Source organism: Dendrobates tinctorius, unplaced genomic scaffold (assembly GCF_039654945.1).
Source record: "Dendrobates tinctorius isolate UK_male_01 unplaced genomic scaffold, ASM3965494v1 ptg000037l, whole genome shotgun sequence".
NCBI lineage: Eukaryota > Metazoa > Chordata > Amphibia > Anura > Dendrobatidae > Dendrobates > Dendrobates tinctorius.
Window position 1 is genome coordinate 30668736 of NW_027361705.1, and position 16716 is coordinate 30685451.

The following is a 16716-nucleotide window of genomic DNA, read 5'->3' on the forward strand; positions in this document are numbered from 1 at the left end:
CATAGATGAGATGAATCTGTGCTGCTCTTTATGCACATGTTCAGTAGTGACCAGTGCTGTGGGGTCATAGATGAGATGAATCTGTGCTGCACTTTATGGACATGCTCAGTAGTGACCAGTGCTGTGGAGATGAATCTGTGCTTCACTTTATGTACATGCTCAGTAGTGAGCAGTGCTGTGGGGTCATAGATGAGATGAATCTGTGCTGCACTTTATGTACATGCTCAGTAGTGACCAGTGCTGTGGGGTCATAGATGAGATGAATCTGTGCTGCACTTTATGTACATGCTCAGTAGTGACCAGTGCTGTGAAGTAGCAGATGACATGAATCTGTGCTGTGGGGTTGGAGAGTTGGGAATCAGGGAAATTGATGAGTTGAAGGTTTGGCTTACCAACTCAACAGCCCTGACTGATACGTCACAGTAGGATTTGACCCTGTCCTAATAGGTCTCTGTCCCCCAGCTGGCATGATTTTCAGGAGACCGTTCTCATCACATTATTGGTGTCTTATACCGTTTTCGCTGCATCACGACATTAAATGACCGCAGCGGACCTATACGTTAAATGAATGCACTATATTTCACATTCTATAATAATGACACTCTGAATAGAACTGGTCAAAATCTAAACTCCACCCTGTGTAAGAAACTTGCAGCATAAAGCTGCCCCGTACTGCAGAAGCTCAATCGGAAGAGTGTCAATCTATACTGCAAATTTTCACCACATTTTACATCTACTGCCAATGGCAAAAGAAAATATACTAAAACATATGTGTATAATTGTAAAATAAAAAAAAAAGAAAAATTCAAAGGCAAGATGTATGAAGCTGTATGACAGAGTGCAATTGTTTTTTTGAATGCAGTTGGAAATATATCTGGCAGGATAAAAGTAAAAAAATGTGAAGAACGTGATCTTACTGAGCAGCATGGTTCTTCTGCAAAGGCCAGAATCAAAGCCATACCAAGCATTCACATGTCCGCCACCCTTCCTGCTTCAATGAAACACAAAAGCAAATAAAGAAAAACAAAGCATTGTGTAGTAACAATAGAAAGCTTCCTCCCAGCCCGCGAGACGGCGGAGCCTGCTGCCGGAGATCTGGAGGTGAGAAGGGGGTGCGCACTGTACAACGCTCATGAACTATGGAACAGAAGGGTGAGAAATCTGAAATACAGTCACACGTTTACATACACCTTTGCCACATTCCGTGAAATCCAGGTTTTCTCCACAATTCCTGACAATTGAACGTTGTACACGTCCCCTCCGTTAATGTATGTGTGCACAACGTCTTTTTCAGATGGGTTTGAGGCAGGTCTGCTCCGAAACCCATCCGAAAAAGTACTAAAAAAAAAGTACTAAAAAAGGATGAACACAACTTTTCCAAAACTCCAGTGATTGTTTGACTTCCTAAACACTTAAGGGCCTGTCACACTAAACGATATCGCTAGCAATATCGCTATAACTTGTGACGTTATAGCGATATTGCTAGCGTTATCGCTGTGTGTGATACTTATCTCCGACCGCTCCCCTGCTGATTATCGCTAATCGCGCGAGAACGTCCTGGGACGTTTCTCGTCGTCAGCTTCCTGCGGCGCTTCCTGTGGAGAGACGAGCGAAGAGCCGGGCGGGAGGACATCAGGATCGCCTAGTCTGACAGGTAAGTGGCGACCCTCGTCCCCAGCGATGTCGCTGGTGAGATCTGCCTGTGTGGCAGCTCACTAGCGACCACTTAGCGATGCACCAGCGATCCTGACCGCATCATATTGCTGGTCGGGATTGCTGGTGCATCGCTAAGTGTGACAGTACCTTAACACAAAGGTAGACACGGCCCACGCACAACTTTTTGGAGAGGTGCTGGTGCCATTGATTTCTAAAGGAGTTCATTTTTCCAAAAGAAATGGTAAAATGTCCAACGTTCAACCTCTGATCTGTGTCCTGTCGCAAATAAAATATGACTGCAACAGGTTTTTTGCATCATTGTATTCGGATTTTCTTTACATTTTACACAGTGTCCCGACTTTTTTTTTTTTGGGATTTGGGTCTTTACATGTCTACACTCATCAGCTATATGATGTACTCAGAAATTAATTACAGATGCCCTGGGCACATATGCCATCATGTTTGTACCTTGGTAAATAGAGTCTTTGGCTGTGGGATGCATTCAATTGAGAAATAATATTTATATGGAGAGGAATCTAGGATGCGCTGTCCCAACACGTTCCACACTTATCTGCTACTGTGAGTGCTTGAAGTCTTATGCCTTGTCTGCTAATATGTATGGAAGGACCGCAGAACATCCAAAGATTAGCATCTCCTCCCATTAATCTCCTTCATCCATCCTAGATGGCATCTCCGAGACACAAGCACAAGGCTCTCATCGAATCAATGGTTCTGGATCTACTCCGACAACTGAGCCATATGAAGTCATACGTGTGGACGCATAGACGACACGTCCCCATCCTGACAACACAATGGAGGGAGCGAGATGCCAAACAGGTGCAAAATATATTACTGTTCATTATTAATATTCATTCGGGAACCTAGGAAAACCCGTTAAGAAAAGGCCATGAATAAGGAGCGATTTCTTGGTGTGAGGGAGGGAGACTGCAGGGCCAATCAATGTCTGCAGTCCGTTATCACCATTTACTGCAACATCCAACCTTGTGTCTATTGATTCTTCTAATACACCGATGACAGCAGTCATTGATCAGCGCAGCAGAGGCATCATTACATGTGATGGTGACACCAGTAACCTAACACTAGACTAAATCCCATGTTCTGCTACTTCTGCTTTCACAGTTACATCCATCAGGGATTCCACGAGTTGTTCCTCTAACAGAAGATGTCGTAATCATCTTATATTTGCTGCTCTTACAACTTGGTGCCTGGATGGAAAATGTTCTTAAAGGGTAACTGTACTTTGAAGTATCTTCAGAATAAGGCCTGTTTCACACTTCAGTTTTTTGTGTCAGTGAAAATCCGCCGAGGGGGAGAATTTTTTCTCTGTCCGCCAGAAATGATTTTAGGGTTAAATTTCCTCCTGACTTCATTCCTCCGGGCATGCGCTGTAGAAAAATGCGGATCCTGCAGTAAAAAAAACGTTACATGGTCCGTCCAGGCATCTCGGCGGACGCAAAAAAATTTGACGGATCCGCAAAAAAACGGATCCAACGGATGGCCATCCGTCAAGATCCGCCGGTAATGCAAGTCAATGGGAAAAAAACGGATCCACCAAAAAAAATGGCGGATCCGTTTTTTTTGCAAAAACAGCGGATTTTGACTGATGGTCAAAAACGGAAGTGTGAAACAGGCCTAAGCTGTCCTGTGTGTACATGATTAATAAGAACACTATCTGGTCATTATACAACCGCTGACAAAAATTAGGGAATCACCATCCTTGGAGGATGTTCATTCAGTTGTTTAGTTTTGTGGAAAAAAAGCAGATCACAGACATGGCACAAAAGTAAAGTCAATTCAAATGGCAACTTTCTGGCTTTAAGAAACACTAAAAGAAATCAAGAACAAAAAATGTGGTAGTCAGTAATGGTTACTTTATTAAACCAAGCATAGGGAAAAAAATATGGAATCACTCAATTCTGTGGGAAAAATTATGGAAACATGAAAAACAAACCAACAAAAAAACCCTCCAACACATCACTAGTATTTTGTTGCACCACCTCTGGCTTTTCTAACAGCTTGCAGTCTCTGAGGCATGGACTTAATGAGTGTCAGTACTCTTCATCAATCTGGCTCCAACTTTCTCTGATTGCTGTTGCCAGATCAGCTTTGCAGGTTGGAGCCTGGTCATGGACCATTTTCTTCAACTTCCACCAAAGATTTTCAATTGGATTGAGATCCGGACTATTTGCAGGCCATGACATTGACCTTATGTGTCTTTTTTCAAGGAATGTTTGCACAGTTTTTGCTCTATGGCAGGATGCATTATCATCTTGAAAAATGATTTCATCATCCCCAAACATCCTTTCAATTGATGGGATAAGAAAAGTGTCCAAATATCAACATAAACTTGTGCATTTATTAAAGATGTAATGACAGCCATCTCCCCAGTGCCTTTACCTGACATACAGCCCCATATCATCAATGACTGTGGAAATTTGCATGTTCTCTTCAGGCAGTCATCTTTATAAATCTCATTGGAACGGCACCAAACAAAAGTTCCAGCATCATCACCTTGCCCAATGCAGATTCGCAATTCATCACTGAATATGACTTTCATCCAGTCAACCACAGTCCACGATTGCTTTTCCTTAGCCCATTGTAACCTTATTTTTTTCTGTTTAGGTGTTAATGATGGCTTTCGTTTAGCTTTTCTGCATGTAAATCCCATTTCCTTTAGGCGTTTTCTTACAGTTCGGTCACAGACGTCGATTCCAGTTTCCTCCCGTTTGTTCCTCATTTGTTTTGTTGTGCATTTTCTGTTTTGGAGACTTATTGCTTTAAGTTTCCGTTCTTGACGCTTTGATGTCTTCCTTGGTCTATCAGTATGTTTGCCTTTAACAACATTCCCATGTTGTTTGTATTTGGTCTAGATTTTAGACACAGCTGACTGTGAACAACCAACATCCTTTGCAACATTGCCTAATGATTTACCCTCTTTTAAGAGATTGATAATTCTCTCCTTTCTTTCAATTGACATATCTCGTGATGGATCCATAATTCATATCAGTCCAATTGGCGCAACAGCTCTCCAAGGTGTGCTCACTCCTTTTTAGATGCAGACTAACAAGCAGATCTAATTAGATGCAGGTGGTAGTTTTGGGAATGAAAATTTACAGTGTGATTCCATAATATTTTCCTCAGAATTGAATGATTCCATAATTTTTTCCCTATGCTTGGTTTAAAAACATAACCATTACTGACTACAACATTTTTTTGTTCTTGATTTCTTTTAGTGTTTCTTAAAGCCAGAAAGTTGCCATCTGAATTGACTTTAGTTTTGTGCCATATCTGTGACCTGCTTTTTATCTACAAAATTAAAACAACTGAATGAACATCCTCCAAGGTTGGTGATTCCATAATTTTTGCCAGGGATTGTATGACTTGTAGCCTACATTTCCACCAGTTTTCCCTTCCGCAGTATCCATCTCTTAATTTGCAACTGACTCTAAGCTGTTGGGTGGCAGCGAGCTAGCACGAGGTCTTCCATACACAGCACACACAGATTTCTATTAATCATTCCTCAGTTAGCAGATAGAAACATGCAGCAATAGCATGGAGGACAACACGCAGCAATACTGAGCTGTGTAGATGTGAATCAATCTCTAAGGGTGCTTTCATATTGTGTTTAGTTACACGATCGGTGGCCCCATCAAGGCATATGTCTGAACACCCCCATCAAGACAGGGTTCGGACATACGCACTGACAGGACAAAAGACCCTAATGGTGCTGGCAGACCAAGCGTGAGCTCTGCTGTGCATCATTTTTTCGCCATCACTGGAGGTGGACATCTAGTACATTTGAGTGTCTGCCTCCAGCAGGCGCAGAAGTCCGAGAAAGACGCACGGCAGAGCACATGTTCGCTCTGTCGACACCATTATAGTCTATAGCCTCGTCAGCGCATACGTCAAAGTCCTGTTCTGAGGAATGGGGGGGTGTTAGGACGCAAGCCCCTACGGAACTCATGAAAGTGTAACAAAACGCAATGTGAAAGCACACTTAGATGAGGTACAAGACTTGTTGGAAAGCTCAGCACAATTTTTCTCCTTCTCCCCCCTCCTCTCTTCATACAGTAGGATAGGATGTGTAACCATATATCTCAATGTGTGGGCTGTCCATCAAGTTGAACTATTTTTTTTTTTGTCAGAATGGATGATAAATTCAGAATGAAGGGGGGGAGGTGGCTCATATGTGGGCAATTAAGCAGTTCACTCTGATTACAAATTTTCTAACATTTGCTATAATATTGACTTATGCAAAGTTTGTTGAATGAAAGAACAGTTCCCACTTAAAGGGATAATCACAATAAACACAACGCCTAGCTAAAATACCTGGCGTCCTCCTCTTCAATCATTCTGGCAGGGTTTCTCGAGACTCCCAGTCCTCACTTGATTTAGATGAGATTATTCTAAGATTTTCAGACCTACCCCATGTTCTCAGCTAGTCTTTCCAAGAGCATGAGAGAAATTCTCAGACTACCAACGTGTAAGGCTACTTTCACATTTCCGTTTTTAAGCATCAGGCGTGATGCGGCGAAAAATGTAAAAACCGCATCCGGCGCCGGTTGCCACCGGATCCGGATTTTTTTCCCATAGATTAGCATTATCACCGCATTGCGCCTGATGGCCATGCGGCGTGTCTGGCTTTTGCCGGATACGGCAAAAAATGCCTGTCCAGCATCTGCAAAAAACGTTCCTTGCAACGCTTTTTTGACAGCGCCGGACCGCTTTTTTCCCCACAGTGCATGCCCGAAGACTGACTCTCCCTCTCCTGCACCGTCTCCGACCTAAACAGATGATCCGGTTTGACAACTTTTCGCCGTAGCCCGCCGGATAAAATGGGAAAACCCACTCCGGTCTACATTAATTCACATGTACCCACTGGACTAGACAGGTGATAATTATTTGATTGGTGTGCTAGACCCCACCATGGTCATAAGAACGGCAGGGGGAAGTCCTACATCCCATGCTCTTTCAGAGTTGTCTATTAGTTGAAAGACTGTGGCCAGAAAGAGCTGAATTTATTACCAGTCACATATATGCCCTGATACACCCTACTAAGTCCACATCAATAAAAACTGATATCTTTATCAGTGCCACTGAGAAAAAAAAAAAAAAAAAGGAGCAGCCGCGGGGTGTAAGCGCAGCCTGTCAGCCTCCAAATTGAGGCAAAAATGTGTATCACATGAAAAATACGTACATATACAATTTAGACTGTATTGTAATTAGTCGGCATTTTTTTATCAATCTTTTATTTTTTAGTTGAATAGTTCTCTTCTCTAACTGGATGTGTTGGATATGGACTGCTCACTCCACTGATAGCCAAGGGTATACCAGGTTCAGTAAAGGTGGGATGATGTAGCCACTTCCGTAAATCAACCAGTGTGCCAATCTCTGCAGTCAGGCAGGGTCTATGGCTGTCTATACAGGACACTATAAGGTCATTACAGGTCTTATCTTTCTGATCTATCCCCCCAATATTTTGGTTACTGAGTACAGACCTATACTACTCATATTAGCTGCTGAATCCAGCACGGACAATTCCTACAGTACCCTTGAAAAGTTTGGGCACACATACTCTTGCATTGATTTTCCTTGTCCTTATTGGAATGTGCACACTATACATTGAGACTGAAGGCAGCAAAAACAGGAAGGGACACATGGAAACAAGGAGAAAAGAAACCCCAATATGTTTTAAATATTGGATTCCTCAAAGTACCCCCCTTTTACTTTGATGACAGCTTGGCTTCTCTCAAGCAGTTTCATCAGGTATCACCTGCAATGGCACCTAATAAACAGGAATGCCTCATCAAGAACTCATTTGTGGAATCATTGGCCTTCACAAAGTGTGACCGTCAAAAATGTTCTGCAGTGACAGTTTTGGCATATAGGTCCATACAGTTGAAAGCCAGAATATGGCAAGAAGCACTCAACTATAAGAAATGATAGTTCATCATTACATTAAAGACAAAGTTCAGTCAATCCAGATAATTGCCAGAATCTGGAAGATATCCTCAAGTTCAGTCATGAAAATCGTCAATTGATATAATGAAACTGTCTTTCATTAGTACTGTCCCAGGAAAGGAAGACCAAAACTTACCTCTGCTGCAGAGGATAAGTTCATCAGCGTTATCAGCTTCAGAAACTGCAATTTGACAGAACCTCAGATACCAGCCCTAAAAATGATGCACAAACATCAAGTAGCAGACACATTTCAAAATCATCTGTTCAAAGACTTGCAAGAAGTAGGATTTATACTCAAATTGCTGCAGAAAAGCCACTAATGAGGACCGCAAACAAGGAAACTTTTTCATATTAAGAAATAAAGCTGTACTCTGTAGCATGAGAATATGAAATATAAATGTCATTACTGCTCTAGAAAATAGGAAAAATTGAGAATACTTAGAGCATAAATTGTCCAATTCATGTGTACCCTGCAGCCGCAATAAGAAGATTCTCGTTGCTGGGAATCTATCTAATGTGAATCCTCTCCTAGGCTGAAGACTGCATTTATATGGGTAGATAAGATGCTGCTTTGATGAAAACCACCAGAAGCTGATAGGTGGAGTGCTCGGTCAAAGAACCCACATATACAAATAACAAAAGACTGACCGTCACTTCCAAACAGAAAACAGGTGCAAACTAAGAGTAGCCATCTCCATATATAAGCAACAATGACATAATAGCATGAAAATATGAAATATGAATTGCATTACTGCTCTAGAAAATAGGAAAAATTTACACTACTTAGCACATAGATTGGCCAAGTCATGTATGGCCAGCTACTCTTAGTTTAGTTTGCACCTGTACACACCTGTTTTCTGTTGGGAAGTGACGGTCAGTCTTTTGTTATTTGTACAGTATGCATAGGCTCTCTGACAGACCACTGCACCCGTCAGGCTCTGGCGGTTTGAATCATACCAGGATCCCATCTACCCACACAAACACTGGACATTAGATACCTTAAGTGGAAATCTGTAGGGCCCAATTTGAACCACGGAGTGGCAGGTGTAATGCTGGTGACGCTACTGACAATTTATTCCAAATTCAAGGAACGTTTGTTTCTTTACGCTTTGTTTCTATAGGTCTCTGCTTTTGCTGCCTTCCATCTGAATCTACAATGTGCGTGCCCATTCCAATATGTACAAGGAAAATCCTTGCATGAAAATGCAAGTTAAATTCTTGCGCCAGTTCTGTCTGTATGTTTATATTTTTATTCCATAGATCACTTGTTCTACAAAAAAGATAATTAAAAAAAAAAAAAAAAGTTATCTGCATAACATGTTTTTCCCTTTAATGTTCATTTTCCCCCACTGTAACTAGGACATTTATCGGATCCCAGTTACAGGGGAAAAAAGACCAACAGATACACAGCAATCGTGATCGCCAGGCAGTCCTCATCCTTCTACTCAGCACATAACTCTCATTGAACTCTATGTATCAAGCAAAACAAAAGACACAGGTATAATAAGTTGTTTTTGTCTTATCCCCAGTGTCCCCAGCTATCTCTGCTACATTGCAGGAGCTTTATTGTGGCACCATAAATATATAAGTGCACAGGACTAACAGCGGTTGGTCATTATAGATACCCCAGGACACCAGTACTGTTAATATGACACCCCCCAGTGGATAAGTTAAGCAGCCTGCCCCTAAACAGGATACATTCACTGACTGCTGTATGTGGACTCCGACTGACCACTCCTGGAGTCATTTTCACAGCTCATTATGTAGGCAGCACACACCCAGGCTCCAGGATGTGGCTCTGGTTGCAGGGACAGATGACCATGAAGCTCTGCATTTTGCAGTTTTACAGTCATTTCAGTATTAAGACGTAAACTAAATGAATGATATCCCCTTCTAAAAAATGTACTGCAAGTGTGTTCCTGGAAGCCTCAATACAACAGTAAACTATACAAATGGAATAAATTGTAATACCACTTCATGCAACCATACTTGAATTTCAGACAAATTCAGCAGTAGTATACATGGCTGCAAATAGCCCTAGTCTGCCTGAGAAAGTAAAAAGTAGCACCCAGCACTTTAAAGTGTGATGTCTATCATTAACAAGCTTTCCTAGGAACGTTCCTTTCATGATTTATCGTACAGTTTAAACAGCCTGACGGACACCTGATCAAGAAGCCAGTCACTTGTTCGTCTGGTGAAATAATCATTTGGGGCAGCAAATCCTGTGGTGTTGAGAACAATGGCAGCCTGAACAATCTATTACTGATTGATAGATGCTCATTGAAGTGAGGCGGCCCGTCTAAACGGGTGTTTAAATGGCCAACGGCCGGTAAACTTGTTGGCAGCATCACGCAGCCTAAATGCACCCTTAGGCCTTATGCTCAGTACATTGTGCATTTTGGACACTTCAGAAATAGAGGATGTTGGGAAGAAGATTGTGCTGTTACATTGTGCTCGATAATTTTATCCTCAAGGAAGATGTGCCGAAGCCAAGTGTCGGCAACAGCCTACATCCTGATTCTTATTGAAAACACGTGCACATTTGACCAAAATAAGCATGCAGGTGCATGAGGCAAAGGGAAAAATGGCTGTCTGAAGAGCAAGGGCCATACATGGCATATTCTCAGCTTATCAGTTGCGAGACTCATAAACGTGGAGTAAGTCATATGTCACCAGGCAGGACGAGCAGAATTCATGGATAAAGAGAAATTACCAAAAGATCCTTCTGTGTGCAACAATAAGGACACACGCAGAGACTGCCAGTTGGGGAACTAGTTAGCGTATTTTTGCCCAAAAAGTGAACCTTAAACATGTATTTTAATTTGACATGCTGTGTAGGAATGCCCTGTTTAAAGAATGACAAAATTAGCATTACTCATTGACCCCCCTGCTCTGCCGCTGCCTCCGGGCTGCTCCCCAGGGCTTTGTTGATCAGCCTGCATGTATGGCACTAAGCGCTGCCGCCAATCGCTAGGCCCAGCAGTGATGCCGAGGAAGATGGCACAAGACTCCTGACTCGATGACTGGTGCTGTAGATGTCAAGGAAGGGTTGGATAGGCAGGGCTGGAAGAGCAGGAACTCAGTAAAGTTTCATTTATTATTTTCTTAAAACAAGGCAAGCTTAAAATTAAAATGTAGACGTTGACAAGCCATTTAAGGAGTCATTTACGGGTCACAAAAACGCATATACAGAGTCCTTAATGTCAATTTGATGCACTTCATGACACAGTCAGACAAGTTTAAAGTATTTCATCAATTCCACAGGGCAGGGAAGCACCAAAATGTCAGACAGTGCTAATCATTTACAAGCAGCATACCCCCTCCCAATCTGATGATTCAGGAGCATGTCAGTGCCATGGTCAGTAGTAATGACAGGCATCTGCTTCAGAAACACTGAATATGAGCAAAATGATTATGTTGAAACCCCCCAAACTACTATAGATTAAAAGACGATAACGACAATGACTGTGAACCTGTTGAGCTTCCACAAGAGATTGTCCATTCCATGCTCAGAGAGGAGAAGATTTTAAAGGGTTAGTCATGCTCCTCTCACTTCTACCTTGAGTGGGGCAGGAGAAGTCACATCTATGGATACCTGCCCGAAAGGGTATTGGATCTGCAGGTATCGGGCACCCGTTTCATTCTAATACATAGTCCAGGTGAAAAGTACCTGGTGATCGTGCACATATCCTGAACAAGTAGATGTTATGTCACCTGCGATGCTCACCTCTCGATGTCCAATGAAAGGAGTTGTCTAATGAAAAGAAGTGATCACCTATCCATAGGATTGGTATCATCTAAAGCAGCGGGGGTCCTACCGCTGAGACACACCAATTGGAGGAACAGAATACATCTATCCCGGCTAAAACGTACCAGGAGTGTGCATGTCTGACCACCACTCCATTCTCTAAGGGATTGCCAAGCGCTGTACTCAGCTGTTTCTGAAAGTCTCTACGGAGAATGAATAGACTAGTCATCAAGGAAATGCTGCAGCTCTATTCTACCAGAGATGAAAGTGCCCTGTTCAGCCGACCGGGGTGGATCTCAACAGTTGGACCCCTAACAATCTATAAGTTATCACCTATTCAGTGGATATCTGATAGTGATAACTTCTTATTTCACCAGAGAATCCCTTTAAGAACTACAAGATGAGGCAGTTTATCCTCTCAGCAGTACAGTCTAGATTGGACTGGCTGCTAAGGACACACAAGGTCACACATGGCCAAGTCGTGTGATGGAAATGAAATATTTCATTACAGGACAAAACCACTCATGAATAAACGTCCCAAGTTAAACGCGGCATAAAGTGAACCAAAAACTGCATGAGTGACATATCCTTAGACTATCCAGTGCAATCTGCCGGCACCTGTACGTTCTTCATCATCAGCAAATCTGCTGCATTTTCAATAAATAAAACCAAGTGGAACTGAAAACCTGACAGACTGTGCACTACACAAGGGGACAGGAACACCACGGAGGAAAGTCACCTGCCGTAATACTAGCAGCTCCTCATGATCTATAAACCAAATGGGCTGAGTAACTTACTGTCCCAATCAGTTGTAGTCAAAATACATTGTATTAGAATCTCTAGCCAATTCCTGTCTACCAAAAATGACATTAAAGGACAACAGGAGCTGGTGCTTACAAGTAGCCTTCATTATAAGGATCAGTGGGGGACTCAGAGCAAGGACTTAGCCCTACCAATCAGAACCTATTGCAGAGCACTATGCCAGGAGCATCGCAAAAGGAAACTTCACAGAAAAATGATCAGGAGATACTACAGTCCTTCCAGAGATTAACTTTATTGCAGGTTTCTCTATGAACACACTTCTTGTACCTGTGCCTAAAGAAGGTGTTACCACTGATTCACTGTGCTTCTCACCAACACTTAGTGCAGCTCTCTGCTTGGGACAATCCCTAATCATATAAAAAGGTACTTAGACAATCAGCAATTCACATAGAGTGGCCCTGCATGACGGAAGTGTTCAATTCCTCTGCAGCTCCATGAGAAAGGAAATAGCACATTGCTTAAGGTCCATTTAAAGGACCTCTGTCAGCACAAAATGACTGATCAAATCAAGCGCAGGCGCTCAGTGTATCATGGCGGGGGGCCAAGTGCACCTTCCCACCTGTTTTTCCTCTATCTCCATGCCCCTCTTCATTGATTGACAGCTTTATTGAGCCACAGATGGCAGAGATTGAACGGAAACAAGCAGGTGGGAAGGTGCACTTGGTCCCGCCGTGAAGCACCAAGGGCTTGTACATGGTTTGAATAGTGATTCTGTGCTGGTAGACTCCCTTTACATCAATGAGTTGCCTGTGTAATGCAGAACAGGAGCAATTCAATAGAGGAAAAACAAACACTCTTTGTAGCCACTCTATAATCTGTTCAAGAAATGAGGATCCTGAATAGGGGGTAGTGCCATCCATTAAAGTGGTTGTCTAGAGAAGACAAGCTACAACTTATTTATTGATGGGGTCTGACTGCTGGGCCACTCACCAATAGGCAGAGCAAAGCACTTACACCCCCATTAAAATATGCATATGTTTGACCATCAGTCCATTCATTCTCTGTTGGGCTGCCGAGTGATGAGTTTCTCAGCCGAATATTCCTTTTAGTTTTGTTGCCTCTGCTTGACAATTAAAAGCTGAAGTCCATTTTATGGTGATCCAAGATGCTCAATGATAAAATTAAGCTATAAACGAAAAATATCAGGGGTAAAAGCTCTTCTCACAGGAAACCCGTTATTGGAGATTTACATTTACTTGTTTTTCTGTTCTCATAGTTCTCTTTTAATAGAGTGGTCTCAGTAATGCTAACAAGCCTGTTCCCTTTTATGTCATCAGCTGGGCACCAAATCATGTGGTGAAGACCTGAGTAATCTGAGACTGACCAGGCACCAGCGAGATACAACCTGACAGCAGTTTTTGGTTGTTAGGTGGGGTATCTATAGCAACCAGTCTGTCTCAAATGACCCAGCTGTCCCGCACTGTGCTGACAGCAGAGGAAGCAAAAAGCAGCTTGGCAGCAGTCCTGTCTTGCCATTCTCAACTCCATATGCATTATTAATAGGATTTATCTAAAAATAAGATATCAACTTTCAGTTTTCTTCAAGTCTGGCAGTGAAAGGGTTAGGTCTGTGCAGTCTCTGATGTCCAGCTACAGAGCCCTGCATAAGCCAGGTAAGATGCTGCAGAGCAATGCTCATGTTTGCATCAGACATATCATGCTTCACGTTTTCATTCTTATCTGATCTCCAGTTTTCTCTGGGATAAACAATGATGCCATAACTGAAAATCCTAAAGTTACAGCATTCCCAACAACATGACCAGTCCATACATAGAGAACAGTCCAAGTCCATACATATCATAGAAACACCTCCCCATGTTTTTTTTCTGCTGTCTTCAACATTACCATCATTTGCTTGCATTTTCTGTACCTTCAGATGCCCATTACCCCCAAAAAGTATCGCACAACAAAATGTCACCCCCATTATAGCTCTCTGCCGCAGGACTTATACCATAATTTACTGTCAGCCATTCTGCCCTATCATTATCACAGTACCACTGCCATCTCTGCCAGGTCAGACCCCCAATAACTGCTGTCACATCACTGCCATGTCAGACCCCCAATAACTGCTGTCACGTCACTGCCAGGTCAGACCCCAATAACTGCTGTCACCTCACTGACATCCCTGCCAGGACAGACCCCCAATAACTGCTGTCACCTCACTGCCATCTCTGCCAGGTCAGACCCCCAATAACTGCTGTCACCTCACTGCCATCTCTGCCAGGTCAGACCCCCAATAACTGCTGTCACCTCACTGCCATCTCTGCCAGGTCAGACCCCCAATAACTACTGTCACCTCACTGCCATCTCTGCCAGGTCAGACCCCCAATAACTACTGTCACCTCACTGCCATCTCTGCCAGGTCAGAGCCCCAATAACTACTGTCACCTCACTGCCATCTCTGCCAGGTCGGAGCCCCAATAACTACTGTCACCTCACTGCCATCTCTGCCAGGTCAGAGCCCTAATAACTACTGTCACCTCACTGCCATCTCTGTCAGGTCAGACCCCCAATAACTACTGTCACCTCACTGCCATCTCTGCCAGATCAAACCCCCAATAACTGCTGTCACCTCATTGCCATCCTTACCAGGTCAGACCCCCAATAACTGCTGTCACCTCACTGCCATCTCTGCCAGGTCAGACCCCCAATAACTACTGTCACCTCACTGCCATCTCTGCCAGGTCAGACCCCCATTAACTGCTGTCACCCCAATGCCATCCCTGCCAGGACAGACCCCCCCCCCAATAACTACTGTCACCTCACTGCCATCCCTGCCAGGTCAGACCCCGAATAACTGCTGTCACCTCACTGCCCTCCATGATACCCTATAGAACTTAGGGTGGCAGTCACCCCTTCGTCCTCCTTGGCTTTCCTGTGTCCCCCTCCACCTCCCATAACTTGCTCTCTTCAGCTCGTCCCAGGATCCCCTCTCACCCCATGCCCTTCATATTACCCCCTGCACCTGCTCCATCCTCCTGCTGCCCCTCAGGAGCCGCTTCCCCAGTCTTACCCCATAAGCCACTCCATGTCTGCTGCACCCTCCGGCTCAGCTCATCCTCGGTGCCTCCCGCTCCCCGGCTCAGGCTCCGGCTCCGGCGGAAGTAAACACAGCACCGCCCGCAGTACGCACACTTCCGGGTCTGACGTCACTGAGCGGGGCAGCATGGGAGGTGGAGAGACATGGGCGCGGAGCATTGTGGGAAGAGCAGTGACGGCGGCGGGTAGTGGGCGGAGCCTCGTGCGCTGCCTGTCACAGACTCACATCTGCCTGGTTACACAGTGCGGCTTCCCAGAGCCTCACAGCTGCCTGGTTACACAGTGCGGCTTCCCAGAGCCTCACAGCTGCCTGGTTACACAGTGCGGCTTCCCAGAGCCTCACAGCTGCCTGGTTACACAGTGCGGCTTCCCAGAGCCTCACAGCTGCCTGGTTACACAGTGCGGCTTCCCAGAGACTCACATCTGCCTGGTTACACAGTGCGGCTTCCCAGAGCCTCACATCTGCCTGGTTACACAGTGCGGCTTCTCAGAGCGTCACATCTGCCTGGTTACACAGTGCGGCTTCCCAGAGCCTCACAGCTGCCTGGTTACACAGTGCGGCTTCCCAGAGCCTCACAGCTGCCTGGTTACACAGTGCGGCTTCCCAGAGACTCACATCTGCCTGGTTACACAGTGCGGCTTCCCAGAGCCTCACATCTGCCTGGTTACACAGTGAGGCTTCTCAGAGCGTCACATCTGCCTGGTTACACAGTGCGGCTTCCCAGAGACTCACAGCTGCCTGGTTACACAGTGCGGCTTCCCAGAGCCTCACAGCTGCCTGGTTACACAGTGCGGCTTCCCAGAGACTCACATCTGCCTGGTTACACAGTGCGGCTTCCCAGAGCCTCACATCTGCCTGGTTACACAGTGCGGCTTCTCAGAGCGTCACATCTGCCTGGTTACACAGTGCGGCTTCCCAGAGACTCACATCTGCCTGGTTACACAGTGCGGCTTCTCAGAGCGTCACATCTGCCTGGTTACACAGTGCGGCTTCCCAGAGACTCACATCTGCCTGGTTACACAGTGCGGCTTCCCAGAGACTCACATCTGCCTGGTTACACAGTGCGGCTTCCCAGAGCCTCACAGCTGCCTGGTTACACAGTGCGGCTTCCCAGAGCGTCACATCTGCCTGGTTACACAGTGTGGCTTCCCAGAGACTCACATCTGCCTGGTTACACAGTGCGGCTTCCCAGAGCCTGACAGCTGCCTGGTTACACAGTGCGGCTTCCCAGAGCCTCACATCTGCCTGGTTACACAGTGCGGCTTCCCAGAGACTCACATCTGCCTGGTTACACAGTGCAGCTTCCCAGAGACACATCTGCCTGGTTACACAGTGCGGCTTCTCAGAGTGTCACATCTGCCTGGTTACACAGTGCGGCTTCCCAGAGACTCACATCTGCCTGGTTACACAGTCTGGCTTCCCAGAGACACATCTGCCTGGTTACACAGTGCGGCTTCCCAGAGACTCA

At 44.8% G+C, this 16716-nt stretch overlaps 1 protein-coding gene across 1 annotated transcript in view; it reads right to left on the reverse strand.

Moving 5' to 3' along the window:
* The window catches only part of MOB2 (MOB kinase activator 2), a 59651-nt gene extending 44265 nt beyond the window's left edge, over positions 1-15386 (reverse strand). Inside the window, exon 1 of the mRNA XM_073574028.1 lies at positions 15222-15386. Within this exon, the coding sequence (XP_073430129.1) occupies positions 15222-15238 (17 nt within the window). The 5' untranslated portion in view covers positions 15239-15386. The remainder of the gene's footprint in view (positions 1-15221) is intronic.
* Between the last annotated feature and the right edge of the window lie 1330 nt (positions 15387-16716).